This window comes from Colias philodice, chromosome 2, assembly GCF_061535455.1.
Source record: "Colias philodice isolate Cphi_HAF_F1 chromosome 2, ilColPhil1 Martin Lab GWU primary, whole genome shotgun sequence".
NCBI lineage: Eukaryota > Metazoa > Arthropoda > Insecta > Lepidoptera > Pieridae > Colias > Colias philodice.
This window is the reverse complement of record NC_143087.1, coordinates 10,529,003-10,546,147: the sequence shown is the minus strand read 5'-3', so window position 1 is coordinate 10,546,147 and position 17,145 is coordinate 10,529,003. Positions and strand designations below refer to the sequence as shown.

Below are 17,145 nucleotides of genomic sequence, written 5' to 3'. Positions count from 1 at the left end.
TACGTACGTCATTTGTAAAGTTATCTGCACTTTATTTAGAGACAAGATTTGTGTACATCAAAGTTTATATTCTGATCACATTCTTCGAATGTTTCGAATTTTTAACCATTAATTATTGAGTAATTGTAGAGGATTTAACGTTAAATATAGAGGTTTAATTCTTTTGCTCTTTATTTAATCTTGTTAGGAACTTTTAGTCATTAGAAGGATAAGTTAATTACATATAATACCTGAGATACTTGCACATGTTTACATGGGAAACTGTTATTCTACTATATAAAGCGTTTAAAAAATGTTTGAAATGTAGCGATATTTTATGTGTAATTATAGCTATTCAGATAAATAAGATAAATAGAAGCTATTGCAAAAATGTTAATTATAAAATATTATCTTGTGTATAATTAATTATAGCTAAACAATTATAGTACACGAGTAAAGCTTTGATAATGTTATATGTGCATATTTGCAAATGTGCAATCATTATTATATGCAGTCAAACTTTATGAAAAAAATAACAACGAAGCTCTACCTAAGTACAGAAACAGTATGCATTTTTATGATGGTCAAACTTTATGAAAAAAATGCAAACTACGAATCTCTACTTAAGCGTACAAACAAAATGCATTTTTTAAATTAATTTGTACCCATTTCAATTATAATAATTATTTTAATATCGTTTTTTAGGTACAGTTTACAGTTAGGTTAGGTTAGTACCCATAAATATTGCTAAAACGAATTTCCTAATTATTTGTTCCTATGTATATTTGTCTTATGAGGTTATAGTTTTTGTACGTCTTGTAAAAATAGGAGCAAAATAGGAGTTTGAATTGTTCCAGGTGAAAATACGAAAAAATTGTTTCTTGTTTCTACCCAAGAATGGTTTTAGTGATTAGACGTGTCTGTGAAAGAAACGTCGATCGACTTGACTTATACAATGGTAATAATGTGCATGTTTATTGGTTATGTATTATTCATCACCTGACATTGTTTACTAATTGAAAAGTATTGCATTATGTGGCAGAATTATTGCATCCAGTGTCTCTTTGTTACATCTTAAGGCTTTTACATGCGCTAATAACCTTGAGGATACTTGACGGATCTCAAACCTCTCCCCCGGCACCTTCTTTTTTCCTCGCATTTTGTATTTAAAAAGATACTAATCAGTGAAACAAAAAATCCTCGTCAGGGACTGTTGTGTAACTGATAATTTATTAAACATAAAATTTTCAGAGCTCTAAGTCAGCAGGTTACGAAGTTTAAAGAGTATTTGCGGAAAAATCGATGACCACGGCACATTTTTTTTCTAGAAATCTATTAACTTTGGAAAAAAGTCCTCGCGAGCAATTAAAGATCAAAGACCATCCTATTTTATATTATATTTTTTTCGGTATTGTGTTTTATGTTGTACCAGACTTTATAGAGGTTGAACATAGTCGAAATTGCCGGGTAACGCCTTAAGAAATACCCTCTAGATTCTAGAAGTTTCTTGTATGATGAAAGTTAAGCTTTCTTTGATTTAAACTTTTTGGTCGAAGATTATGTTATTACTTATCTTAAATGTAAAATATTTTCTTGGTTATAACCAAGAAAATAGTTTACATTGAAATGACCAATTTATGAATAGGTTAATAATTAATCTCTCATTGATATATTGTTTACATTGGGTATTGACTTTCACGATAGTTATAAGTTACCACTTATTATATACCTACATATTTTTTCACCCCGTTTTATGGTATATTATAAAATATTTTATTTATGGATGAAATGTAAGTTAGTAGTCATGTTACGCGAAAGGGAATAGCATTTCATAATAATTGTTATGTTTGTGTTTAATTTACATTAAATTACAACCACTGGCCTTTGTAAATAAACTGACATATTAATGAGACTATTGACGTAGACATTAAAACATACCGTTGGCTAATATTTCAATGCAATTCCTTTTCATAAGATCTTGAAAGTGAATATAAGATACCAACATTCTGTATACCTAGAGTATTCATCTATTTGACGGCTGTTAATAAATTAACATAAATGTAAAATGTAAACTTTTTAAAAAGGTTAGTTGAAAAAAAATATTATTAAACATTTTTTAGCTAGTTCGATTCTAGGTCTAGGCAATTTAATTTAGGAAAATTTCTATTACTTTTTAAAACTAAAGGAATGTTTCCTTTCAGCAAAATTGCTATCTCCAGAATTTAAAGTACTTTCCTTCCAGGGCACATAGAAAAGTTACACCCTGTAAATAAAGATATCTTCACTTGCTGTAGATAACTACAGCATATACAGGGTATAAACCCTGTAATACTTGACTTAGTCCCTATTTTTCCTAATTTCTATAAATAGATAATCAAGTGTGTAATTTTTGAGATAAAATATGTTTTTCTCTGCAGGCAAAAAAATTTAATATACCAAAAAAAGCTCAGCATAATAAACAGTTTCTCATACTCTCAAAGAGGGCAAAATACTATAATAATACGCTTAGTACTTAATGAATAATGGGAGAATAGCTTTAAGTGTTGTTACATGCAAGTCGGGTCCGTTTGGTAAAAATAATGTACTCGTTTGAATGCACCTGCGTACGAGAGGGTAATACTGTTTATTAATTAGTTTCGATGGCACGCGGAGGGGACATGAATATTACAATCAATGTTACGGGTAAATACTAAAAGATGACTGATTATGAAGTTTACAGTAATTAGATTAATGTGTCGTTAAAGTCTATTGTTAACATATAGAGTTTTGAAATACAGAGCGTTTTCTATTTATTTAGGATTTAATTCAAGAAATTAACTTCGTATGTAATTTTAAATCATTACACACGGAAAATAACAAATCTTGTGATTGCTATTTAACCTAAAACAATAGTTCCTTCACAGCACTTAATTACATTGTCAGCTAAGAATTAAAAAAAGAATGAGGTCAAAATATTATAGAATTTATGATAAAATGTAGGTAGTAGGCATTCTCTTGAAACAAACTAAGTAAATACCTATATGAATTGTAGAAAATTACAATAATCATCAAATTTAAATAAAAAAGGAGTCTCTAAGTAGGTATAATGCATAATTACATATAAATTCAAATTAACTTTACTTGCTGAATGTGATTACATGGTATGGATGGCGGACCGTATATATTATAAAATATGTCTAAAGTACACGTTCTGCGCGTAAATTGAGTGTGAAATATGAATAAATTAAAAATAAAATTACAATTAATTTTAAATGTCACACTGCAGTCTTTGAATCTAGACCATAACAATAAAATATAAAAATATATATCGACAGCGCCACCCCTAATTACTTTTTAAATATCCACGACATATAGGATAATACTACTTCATTCGCTTTGCCTGTAACATGAATAAAAAAATTATATAAATTGTAAACTCCCAGCGCAATCCTAGACGGTTGAATGGCGTTATTGATTATGGCCATTTTAGAAATAGGTGCTTACATATTACGTATAATAATTAGCTAGTTGCATAAGAAATGTAATTGAATTTTTATTTAAGCTCTGATTTAGGTATGACTTAAAATTAAATCATAATTTTTCCCACATAATGTGTACGTACATTAAAAACGTTTTAATGGTCATAATATCTATAGTAATTAAGTATGTGTATTCAATTGTGTAAGGTAAAGTTACCGATTGGGGTTTAAAAAATCTACTGTTATATCATAAATTATATTGTTTATTGATTACATTACGGAATTACAGTATACTGTATAACGTTATAATATGCGTGTTTTCATAATTTTGCACAGGTGTTAATTTCCTTAGAAAGTTAGAATAAATTAAAGCGACAGGAACTTGGGTAATTTCACTTTAAATGAGTTACAAAGGCCAGCAGTAATTTATAATAGAAGGTATTATAAACTCCATATATGTATTTTCTGTATTAGTATCAGTAATTAATTGGTTTAATTTTCCGCGCGAAGGGACGATGTTTTGCAAGTCAATTTCTACAGCGAGCCTAGATCGACGCGATATGCTGCGTCTTAGTTTTTATAAGACTATTAATGTCATAAAATAATCGAATAAATTATACTTTGTAACATACGCTGCGTTTTAATATTTATAAGCGTGCGTTTGCAGTATTGGTTCGCAGTCTGTAACGTATAAAACATAATTAAATATTAAAGCAGGGACATGTCAAATTTTATGAAATGTCATTCTTCTAAAATTATTGCTTCATAAATCTCTTTTTTTTGTAATATTTTATAGCCTAAATTTATATATTATTACAGTTTCAATACCATAAAGGTAATAATGGTAAATGCTTTTCGGGATGTGCCTATTTACAGGCACTTAGCGTAGAAGGCCATAGGTACCTACAATTAATTTTCAGTCAATTGGCAAAAGTGTCATAAAATTTTATGGTTAATGTAATAAAAATTCAATTAGCTGACGTAATGCTTTAAAAACCTATCGTCGTGAGTTGAGACTTGAGACACTGAAAAATTGCAGAAAAAATACCTTTATTCTGACCGCTTGATAATATCTAGGTAGGTATTGTTGTTCAGATTTTTTTTTTATATTGGAAATGATATAATAACCATATCACCTTGACCAATTATTTAATTGGTCAAGTTATTTAACTTAATTAAATTTTATTCTCTACTGATGATTATTGTAATTTGTAATATGACTACGATATCAGAATATTATAGGTATTTAATGATAATTTTGTATAGAAAAATATATGAAATGTGTTGATGACGAATCATCATTTCTGATTTTTTTAAATTGTCTAGAACACGAATAAAATAACAGGTTAAATAACAAAAAATCTTTATTTTAAAAAACCATATGTACGATATTTTATAATGTGATAGGTATACCTAGTTAAATATAATTACATAGGTAACATTCAGTGTCTCTTTATCGTAAGAGATAGAGTAAACTAAAAAAGCTCTTTATCTCAAGAGAGAAATGAGAATAGAGATAGTTCCTTGATTGTTTTATTGTTTTTTAATTGTGAATAACTAACGCTTCTATCAGGAGCTTATAATAGAGCTTTATTGCAAGTTTGAAGACACAGAAATTTGTTTTTTACACAAAAAGCTATATTTTAGCTGCAAATTGACATCCAACTGATAGTGTCGATATAATAGGTTTAATTTAAAAGCAAATAAGGTGATAAGATAGTTGAATTAAACATACATGCTAAATTCGAAGAACGTCAACAATTTCACATAATTATTATTATGATAGCCCAAATGAGTGTAATGTTATAAAAACGATGACTCTACAAGACGTCAATTCGAATAGCAATTGCTTTTTAAATTAACCTTTGAATAAATTGCATTTTCTTAGGTGTCTACAGTACACTGTACAACGTACAACTAGGTATGTAGACGCTAGCTTAGTGAATGCTCAATAGAAACATGCAAATTCACCGTATAAATGTAACGAACAACAAAGCAATTACGTGCTAACATTTCTCGAGTAAAAAATATCAATTATTCGCAAATAAGACACAATAGGACATTATGATATAATTATTTGATGGTATGTGTTTGGTATGCGTTCGATTTTATAATGAGCATGCGTCTGGGGAATTTGATGTTTTAATTGTGAGAAAGTCTAGCCGTATCGTAACTCTTCCAACATAAATTAAAAAATCTTTGTTTGTATGCGTCTGCTAGTTGCTATAATGTATCTATGCACAGATAATATAGGTAATACTCCTATGGGTAAACTTACTTAGAAGTTAGAAGTTACATTCTGTATCTACCTATATATTTGAAATTTATTTGAAACTAGCGGTCCGCCCCGGCTTCGCCCGTGGTACATGTTTACGTTTTCTCTACATAAGAACCATCCTCGTACTTCAAGGAATATAATAAAAAAAGAATTATCGAAATCGGTTCAGCCGTTCTCGAGTTATGCGCTTACCAACACATTTTGCGGTTCATTTTTATATATAAGATTAGTTAGTACCTAGTTAGATAAATTTCATAGTAGACCCACATAAAATACATAAATAATACGTAGGTACTCGAATACTTATATCAAAAAGACTGGAGAAAGGTTATTAACTCTCGATAAGTAGGTACTCATTTAAAGCTTATCATGTGGTCATAATATGATCGGGTTAGTGTAAAATTACTAAACATTGACAATAAGAACTAAGAATAACTCAACAATAATTTGGAAAATCCAAAAGTGCACGCCTCATAATTTTTTTTTAATAAATATTTATTAATTATTATTTTTGTTTATTTAATAACAATTAAACCACATCGAATTAGACCCTGAAAAATGAAAGGGTTCTATTCCTGAGCATACTCAAGCGTAAGAGAAAAAAAAAGACTCGATTAGTAAAGTATTTCGGTCGCTATCGTGTTAACAAGAAAAAGGATCCGCACATACAGACACACGGACGTCCAAGACAGAACTTTTTTAAACTGTTTTTTAACTAGTTTAAATAACAAAAATGACATCAAAAATATCATGAACGTTAAAAATAGTGTTTTTTCTTAATATGTGTGTGTATGTATTATCTTACAAGTGCAATGTATGATACATAAAGACATTTTAAGTTTGAAAAATCAGATGTTTTGCGCGAAGTGACAGTAGTACCCACCTCAACGCTTCGCTTATGAGGCGTGCAAAAATCCACTCATTCTCAAGTGATTTGAACAATATTCAAATTAACATCGTATAAACCGAGCAAATTTCCAAGCCTGTCACCTGTTCCCCTGATATTGTGTTAGCGTAATCGTTTGGTGTTCAATTTACCCCCGGAAGGCTCTTGTTAGGGTGTGACGTCACAGGCTGGTACGGACGGCGCAGACGATCAGTCTGCGTTTTTAATTATGGCTTTATGTTGCTTATATAGCGGTTGTTAAGGGTTAGTTTCCTATGCAATTTGGAGGTCAGAGCTAGTTTATGTGAGCAATATAGTGGTAAAACAAAAGTGTTGTAAAATGGAGAAAATATTTGTTTTGTTACCTACTTAACGAATCATATTTACAGTAATTAAGGTATTGAAACGTGAATAAAGCAATATATTATAGGAATATGCCACAGTGAAATATTTTTATAGGTTCAAGCAGATCAGAAAATATAATAAATCTTTTTTATGTAGACTGTATTATAAATTGACTTGAAACAATTATCAAAACAGTATTAAATATGAAACTAGGAAGACGAATTAAAAACAAATTACAATAAAATATCCAGTCGTTTCAATTTATTTCAATAAACGTTTTATTGCTTGCGATATAAAATAATTAAATAGTAATCAACCTTTATTTTACATATGGAATAATCTACAACAATTATTATTGAAGTAACTACTAGAGTTAGGTAACAATTTAAACCTAATGGCAATTGAATTTCAAAGTAATTATATACAGAATACGATAATTTTATATCTTTCAACTAGCTTTCCGCCCGCGATTTCGCCTGTTTTCAAAGAAAAACCCGCATAGTTCCTTTTCCCGTGGGGTTTCCGGGATAAAACCTATCCTATGTGATAATCCAAGTTACCCTCTATATGTACCTATGTGCTGGATTTCATTGTAATCGGTTCAGTAGTATTTGCGTGCAAGAGTAACAAACACACACATACGTACATCCTCACAAAATTTCGCATTTATAATATTATACCTAGTAGGATACGACAGTTTTATCTTCCAGTAATTACCATAAAATCCTATAGAAATGCAATAATGTATGTAATTGAAATTACATCTTTACATCTATAAAAAGTAAAATGGAAGTGTATATAATTAATCGATGGCGTCCTTTATATTAGCTTCACCTGTATGTTTGTTTGTTTGTAACCGACTTCTTTGGGCGCGATTTTGACCCACTTTAAACGGCCAGATTTCGTTCAAACTTTGTAGATTTATTGAGGACCGATGACAATACACTAATTTGATAAAATTATTCCATTTTTTAGTTCGGTTTCTATAAAAAGCGTGTTTTTTAGTTTTGCACGCCTCATAAGCGAAGCGTTGAGGTGGGTACTACTGTCACTTCGCGCAAAACATCTGATTTTTCAAACTTAAAATGTCTTTATGTATCATACATTGCACTTGTAAGATAATACATACACACACATATTAAGAAAAAACACTATTTTTAACGTTCATGATATTTTTGATGTCATTTTTGTTATTTAAACTAGTTAAAAACAGTTTAAAAAAGTTCTGTCTTGGACGTCCGTGTGTCTGTATGTGCGGATCCTTTTTCTTGTTAACACGATAGCGACCGAAATACTTTACTAATCGAGTCTTTTTTTTTCTCTTACGCTTGAGTATGCTCAGGAATAGAACCCTTTCATTTTTCAGGGTCTGATTCGATGTGGTTTAATTGTTATTAAATAAACAAAAACAATAATTAATAAATATTTATTAAAAAAAAATTATGAGGCGTGCACTTTTGGATTTTCCAAATTATTTTTAAACTATTATTATTTTATTATTATGAAATGTGATGTAAGGTTCCTTACTAATAACTGAGTAATAAAGGGAAGCTTCTAAACAAAACTACACAATATGATTAAATTGAAATAAACAAGTAGGTAGGTACTTTCATTTAATTGTAGTTATATAAATTATAATTGGGAATTACTTTTCCTGCAGTACCTAAGTATATTGTAAACTGTGACTAAGTAGGTAGGTATAGGTATTAGGTACAGGGTTACCGGGAAAGTCGTACAGAATATTGAAAGACGTTATTCAGGTCATTTCTGATCGAATTGGTCCCAACTCCCATAATATGGTATCCGAAACCTAACCGTTATGGAGATATTGAATTTTGAACATATTTCATAAAAATCTTTTTTCTTTTGGCTTTTCTATCATTTTTTTCCGATTGGAGCTACTAGGGCCCGGTTTTTTATGTTTTCAATTAGAAGACATGTCAATTAATAAAAAGGACCAACAAAAACTGAACCTTTTACTAACAGCTTCATAAAACTGCTCGACAACGGTTGAAATTAAAGGATTTCCACATATTGCACATAAAATATAAAGAAAAGGAAAAGTAATTATACGTCCTCAATGTCAAAATAAAACCTAACTTTGAGCTTTGGGCACAGAATACATAATATGTAGTAGCTAAACGCTACAGAACGGACACTCTCCGCCTTCCGCCAAAATTAAACACTTACCTCACCCCGCACGATCAGTCTAAAAATGGTCCACATTTTTCTACAGGGACGATACGCAACGAAGATTGACAACATTAATCAAATTGACTTAAAGTAATTTTATTATTTTGGATTTGTGATTATCGTTTTTCGTAGAAAATGGTTAGATATTGTGCTGTTTACGGATGTATTTCATCAGAAAAACGCGAATTTTTTTTTACGCTCGCGCTAGTCAAAAATGTGCCAACCATAAAGCGTTAACACACACATTTGCAGTCTCTACAGTGTGACTGTCAAAACGATAATTTTGTATGGAGTGTCCGGGGTGTGCTTTGGGATCAAATTAAAAAAAATATTCAGGCTTGTCATAAGAAAAACTAATTTTATACATAACCTTTACATAACACAGTGTAATAATCACAAGTGATACTTTGTAAAATATTATTTGCATGCGTAGAGAATAATATTCTATTGAACAATTTTTTGATGTGTAGGGCTTTCTATCATCTATGAACTTACAAATTAATAAGTAGATAGATTAATTCAAAAGTCACGTTTTTTTCTGGTAACTAATTAAAAACAAGTCAAGCAGAGTGCCATTGAGGAAATAACAACTTTAGGAGGGATTTAAAACGGTATTTAATTACCTATTTATAGCAAGTATAGAGCAGCTTGAAGGGTTATAGAGGGATAATATTATAAAAATAAATGTAATTTTAAATTTTAACTGTTTTACTTTATACAGGGTGTCCCACTGTTGGTATACTATGCTCAAAGGAGGTTATAGTTTTGCATACGCTGAGTACGTAAAAAATACTTATAAAATTCCAGACGCATTTTTTTTCAAATAGATGAATTCTTAAAACTCTTATGTGTACACTCATAACAAGCAACCCGCCCAACTTTGCCACCAGCACGTGAGCTATCGTTTAAGATTATGTTTTCATAGACAAAATGCTCACAATAGAGAAGCGGTATATGCCGGCTGCGCGAAGCTAGAGAAGAAAACATGGATTTTCAGGAAAAATTTAGCAAAAAAAATTTGACGTAATTTTGTTGTTTAATTATTTTTTACGTGATCAGTGTATGTAAAACTACAAGTCCCTTCGCGCTTAGTATACCAATAGTGGGACACCCTGTATAGGATCTTGTGCATAATTTGCATTTAGCACTATATTTAGCACTAGCGGTGCGCCCCGGCTTCGCCCGTGGTGTATATTTCGCAATAAAAGGTAGCCTATGTTCTTTTTCAGGGTCTAAAGATTGTCTGTGCCAAATTTCATCAAAATCAGTCCAGTAGTTTTTGCGTGAAAACCATACATACATACAAACCTTTCCTCTTTATAATATTAGTATAGACAACACTTGATACATTTGAGTTCCAAAATAAAGAGATTCAAATTCAAATTCAAATTCGTTTATTCAGTCTAACTTAACCTAACCTTAGAGCTAAATACATTTGGTGGTAACTGTATAATGATAGGTATATATCAATCAACGGTTCGAGACTGGCATCTTTGCTAGGTTACCGAGTAGGTAACCTGTATTAAAGATATCAGTTCCTTCCCCATATAATTTATATAATATAAGAAAAAACATCTTAAGGTGGTCATCACAACTTAGTCAACGAAATTGATTTTTAAGTTCGGATATAAAGAATATAAAAGTAAATTAACTAATTGATATCTTAACTTATGAACATGAAAGGAGTCGAGTGATTATGTGTGGGCATAAGTTAGTGTGTGTGCGTATGTGTATTGAGTATGTTTGTGTCTGCGTATGTGTAAGTGAATGTGTGTGTATGTGTGTGTGTGTGTGTGTGTGTGTTTGAGTGGATGTAGATGTGTATGCATTTAAAAGAATGTGTAAATTTTCAGTCTCCTGATAACTAAGATTTAGCAGCCAATTAGTAACTTGCGTTTTGCAAGTAGCGTAGGGGAGTTTATAAATAGGTAATATTTTATTAATTTTATTGTATAATGAAGGGGCTAGAAAACAATTAAATCTTTTGGAGTGTACGAAATTACATTTATCAACTTCGCAAATTCTATCCTTGCGCCTTTTAATAATATTTTGAAATGGAGTCACAGAATGTTGAGAGAGAACAGTATATAATATAAAGAGTTGCCTCACAGTCAATACTTTAAGACTCTTGTACAGGTCAGCTGTCGGAAATCTGTATTTTTTAAAAGTACCAACTTTTAAAATAGCTCTCTGAGCTCTTTCAAGCTTCAGGAGATGAGTCTTAGGCGCACCACCCCAAGATGATATACAGTAACATAAAACCGATTGGCATAACGACCTGTCTCAAAATTTGACCATCAGCAATATGGCGAAGAGTTTTAAAGATATAGATCAATTTTCTGACTCTGTTTTGAAGTTGTTCTATATGTAAAGAAAAGGAAAGATTGCAATCAAGAGTTATACCCAGATATTTAGTGCTTGATTGTCGAGTGAGTCTGGGGCAATTGCAGTGCTGATTAAACGGATTGTTGCAAGTGTGAGCGTATAGACATAAAGTAAGGGGGGGTTGAGATGCTTGCCGAAGAGAAAAAGCCAAGTAATTAGTTTTATCGGTGTTCAAGGTCAAGAGATTTTTAGCTAGCCATGTTGACACTAAATTGAACCCACCCTGTGCTTTGCGAAAAACCTCTGGCCATGAGTCGCCTATAAAAGTTAGAGCTGTGTCATCGGCGAAGGCAGATATTTTACCATCCTGGAGATCCAATTGGCAAAGGTCATTTAAGTATACCAAAAACAGGGTCGGACCGATCACACTGCCTTGCGGGACTCCGAGTGATATTGGAAGTTCATCGCTTACGTTATTATTAATTTTAACACACTGTGTTCTATGACTTAAATAGTTTTCAAACATCGAAAGTGAATGGCCTCTAACGCCTATTTTTTCAAGCTTTTGTAAAAGCAGGGGAGTGGCAACTGTGTCGAACGCCTTGGCAAGGTCCAAAAAGATAGTGATGACTTTTTTTTTATGATCTAAATTCTTAATAATATAATTGGTAATGTCTAATACCGCTTTCGAAGTGGACATGTTACGTCTAAAGCCGTACTGATTTGGAGATAATAGATTTTTATGTTCTAGGAAATTGATCAACTGCTTATTTATTATTCGTTCCAATATTTTAGACATTACAGGCAAGACGGCTATTGGACGATAATTGGCGACACAGTTACCACTGCCGCTTTTGAAGATGGGGTGAATAATAGATTTTTTTAAATAAGTAGGGAATGAACCAGAGTTTATACAAAGATTAAAAATATGTGTTAGGATAGGTATTAATTGAACCTTATGCTTCTTGAGCAAACCCGTTGAAATTTTATCCCACCCCACTGCGCAGTCTGATCTTAAAGACGTCAAAATGGATTCCACCTCATTATGGTCTGTTGGAAGAATTACGAAAGATGTACTGGGAGATGAAGCGGAGCTATTGAAATGTGTTTCCGAGATAAAACTAGGTGATTTAATTTTACTAGCAAGATTCACACCAACGTTAACGAAGAATTCATTCACTTCATTTACTGAACGCTGTGGAGACGAAGACAATTGTAATAAATCGTTAGAAGTCGTTTTTTGTTGTACACAGTTCGTAACCCTCCTTATAATCTGCCAGATACGCCTGCTATCAGAACCAGCATCGCTAAGTTCTTTCTTTTCGAAATTTCTTTTAACTTTTTTTAATAATTTGTTACAGAAGTTCCTGTATCTTTTGTACGTCAATTTCAAAATATCATTTGTGGGATTAGATCTTACGTTTTTGTGTAGCAAATCGCGGTTTTTAATACACCTTAGGAGTCCAGGGGTCATCCATGGTTTGATTAATTGTTTACGCCTAGACACAGTTACAATGGACGAATTAATTTTAATAAAGCTCATAATCAAGTCTATAAAAATTTTTGTAGCCTGTTCAGCGTCGGTTAGTTGTGTAATGTGTTGAAAATTATAACTTTTTATATCTTGATCGAGTTGTTCGTAATTAATTTTACAGAAAACATTACTATGTCTAGTCTTTGAGAAGCTTCCAGTATGTTTAAGACACAATAATATACTGTTATGATCTGTAACGGTTGAATCAAGGGTTAGGGTTAGGGCTTCATAGTTAGATTTGAGCATCACGTGGTCTAAACAACTTGAGTCGCGCGTGGGCAGATTATGGGCAGGTAGTAAACCATGGTAGGCTAATAGGTTCAGATAATCAGAGGCTTGAGAGTCAAGTGGCGTGCAAGCAATATCTATATTTATATCACCAATAATTGCAATGGTTCTTGTTGTTGATAATGAATTCAGTGCAGAGTCTAAAGATGCCAAAAAATTCGTAGTATTTATAAAAGATGGGGAACGGTAAATACAAATGATTGCTGTATCGTTATCCAGTTTTATGAGCAAACATGAGCCATCCAGAAAGTCGATTTCGGTTACAGAATGATTTAGATTATCTTTAATATAAATGACAATGCCATCATTTTGAATTCCAAACGAAATAAAACAATATTTGTATATTCTTCTTCCTAGGATTTAGGAAAAATTTTATTTTTACAAAAAAATAGTCCTACCTACCTACCTAGTTTGTGTGCGAAAATATTATCTAGTGATTAAATAGGTATACATAGATACAAAAACGCATTTTTTTTCTATTTAACATACCTATTATATGTAGATTCATGCAGCAAATTACAAATAAAAAAATCGACAAACTTAAGTTTTCAATGAAAAATGTAATTAAGAAAAGTACCTTCCTACGATAAATTTATTTCGCTTATCCAAAATATATTGGGAAATGTGAGACATATCTTATTATGTTTCTCTCCACGTGTATTGTGTGAGACAAAGTACATATGTACTAAGTACCTACCTATTTAAATAATATGATGAAATGTAGGTATTCTCGTGCTTATCGCCTTAAATTTAAATACCTACCTTGTTAATGGGTTAGGAATTAGGATAGCGCCAGTATCTATGAGCTATCAATATTTTATTTTCTCATTTGAATAAATATGACAAAATAAAAAAGGTATTTTTTTAAATTGGTTTGCAAAACTAAGATTAAATGAAAAAACTCTTAATATTATGTAATACTTTCTTAACCCTTAAATTGATTTCGTCAGTTTTAAAGGACATAGTATTTACACACATGCTGGCGCTGTTATAGCAGACCTAAGCTTTGCTAATCGGTATATTGGGAAGGTACTAGCTATGTCCTTCGCGTACATGCAGGTTTTTTTACCAAAGCGAAGTACAGTCGCGAATGGTGACCATTTGAAAATTGCAAAAAACGGATCTCTTGACTCTCCCGATAAAATTGATAATAACTGTAAGTATTTTGGCTATTTTGCTTATAATGTTATATTATTAGTTAGAATACGATTGTAAGTATAGTATTTTGACATAATTTTTACATATTTTACAATATTTGGAATACAAATCTTAGTTTATATACGATGTCCCATAAAACGGACGTTGACAACTTGGAGTATATACTAGGGTATTCTTCACATGTCCTATGTAACGGACGTTGCCAATAAGGCCCTCCATTTTCAACGTCATCATTTTGATATATTTTTCTCTATTTTTAATATGTTTTAGAGGAGCATGACTTGGCAATCAATAAAAAATTCCCTCCCTACCTCTGGCGGAAGCTGAAGAGTCTGGCGTTGAGTTAAGATGACGATTTTGAAGGAAATGTAGACCTACGGGAGTGATTTCACTATGATAACAGTGTCAATCATTTACCCCCAGCACCATACCTTCGGAATTATACGACATATTGATTTGAGACACAATGAAGACCCAAAAAGTCAGAATTTTTACCATCAACAAAATATTATTGCTGCAGAATTACAGCCATTACATGCGGTGCGAGATGAATCTTCCCTACTTCTCAGTAGTTCTTCAGCCACAGCATGATGTTACTTACCAGAAATACCACCCAATGTTTGAAAATTTAAATAATAATACCTTACAAATTAAAAAACTGGCAGAAAATGGATATAATATATGCCAAAGAATCCAAAAAAAGCGATTTAAATTTCCTGTTTGTTTTGGTACCTCAAGCATGGTATACGACTTCTTTGCATACGATGAAGCAAACACATTTCAATCTGTGCAATATAAGAAATGGGAAGAGGACTTTCTTGGTGTATTAGATAAGTTCTCAGGCTATGTAATACTATTTCTATTCCAATTCTTAGCATATTCTTAGGCTGTGATTTTTGGTAGTGTCGTTTTTTTAAATCCATTATTTTTAACGATGTCGTTAAAGTTTTAACCAACATTTTAAGACAGATGTTTGAAAAGCTTATTCTAGATCGTTCATAATTATAATTTGATAATAATTTTGAATTACAGAGTTGAAAATGTGAATTGTATTCATGTACCACGGTTGCAGGAATAATGTGCAATGTCCGTTATATGTGACGGTTCGAACATGTACATATAATTGGCAATGTCCGTTTTATGTGACATAGTGAAAACAATAGAAAAAATTCAAATTTTTAATTTTTTTTTTCATTTTCCTCTTTTCTATCCTAATTCCAACACATCCTCCAAATTTGGACATTATACACACAAGTTATCTAGGGGTGACAATTTAAGGGTTAACTCACCCTTCACCCTTTCTCATATGAAAAAATAAATGAAACTTAATAGGTAGGTACCTATAGGTTAATTATTTAATATAATTAGGTATGGTTTAGATACCTAATTCTTATCAAATCATATTTAGCTATCGCTTATTTGTACTTTGGAATGGTGAAATCAAAGATTCCTGGATATATAAATCTGTTGAATGTTTTTGCAGATAGCCATGGAGGCATTTTTTTTAAATACACATGTTAGGAGACAAGAAAACAGCTTCATAATAATAACATAATTAATAAAATTGGGCATTGGCAATAAAAATATAATTTAAATCTGCTTATAATAAACAAAGAAATTTTCGTTTTTGCAAAAACGTACCTTCACTCGCGTTCGCGGTGCCGTCGGCAGGCCGGTCATCTTCCCCGCCAACGAGGTTCCTTATGCTAAACGAACTGGTCTTCCTCGTGGACACTTCAGAAGCCATCCCAACCTCCCCGTTAACCTCACGGCATTCGCTCACTGTGACATTCACCCCATCGTTTTCCCGCCGTGTCGTCAAGTCCATTTTGATTTTTTGCACTGCTATTCCAAATTCGAAATTCGTATTTCTTTCTCTGCCACATTTTCACGCAACGGCCAGTTCAATATGGGAACTCATTTTTAAATGTCACAGATTAAAAAAAATATTGCATAAATAAAACGGACCTTCCGCACTGGTATTGTCATGCCAAAAATTTGTGAGCACTTTCAAATACAGAGTAATGTTTATATTATCATCGTGTTGATAAGATAAAATGAATTGTAAGGCACGTTTAAATTTCACGGTTGTTTAGCGTATTGCGATTGTATCAACGCGCGTTGAGTTTGCCGAGGTGAGCGCGACTGGTCCTCTTTCCTCCTCAGACATTACGATCGTGTGTTCCTCCCTACGCCCTCTGAGGCGGAGCGACCGCCTACTACACGCGTCATAAACGACTCTACACTGGGACTTGTCAAATACTAGAGTGCAAGTTTTTCACGCGGTTTGTTAATAGTCGTAATTGTTCTTATCATTTAAATGAAACTTATTTTTAACTAATAACATAATAAGCCTTACATACAGGTTTTAGCAAACATTGTGTTCGTGTATCGACAGTGCGACCATAATTTTTCTTCTGTTATTTATTTATGAACACGGTTTAACTTTTGTAATTAAATGTTGGATAATAAATTCTAATTTGATAATGTAGGTATTTATTGTATGGATAACAATTTTATTATGTGTACTTAATTACTGTGTTAATTATTTGTAAACAAAAATTATCATTTAAATATTCTGTCATACTCTTTTCCAACTACCCACATAGTATTTTTTTTTAATTTTTTTGAAAAAATAATTGAGAAATTATACCTAATTAGTATTTTATTCTTAGCATTTCCATTTTCTAGGTAGATAATA

General features: G+C 31.7%; 1 protein-coding gene across 1 annotated transcript in view; it reads right to left on the bottom strand.

Moving 5' to 3' along the window:
* LOC149490755 (homeobox protein aristaless-like) overlaps positions 1-16,601 on the bottom strand; it is a 53,411-nt gene extending 36,810 nt beyond the window's left edge. Inside the window, exon 1 of the mRNA XM_089708175.1 lies at positions 16,086-16,601. Within this exon, the coding sequence (XP_089564301.1) occupies positions 16,086-16,272 (187 nt within the window). The 5' untranslated portion in view covers positions 16,273-16,601. The remainder of the gene's footprint in view (positions 1-16,085) is intronic.
* Between the last annotated feature and the right edge of the window lie 544 nt (positions 16,602-17,145).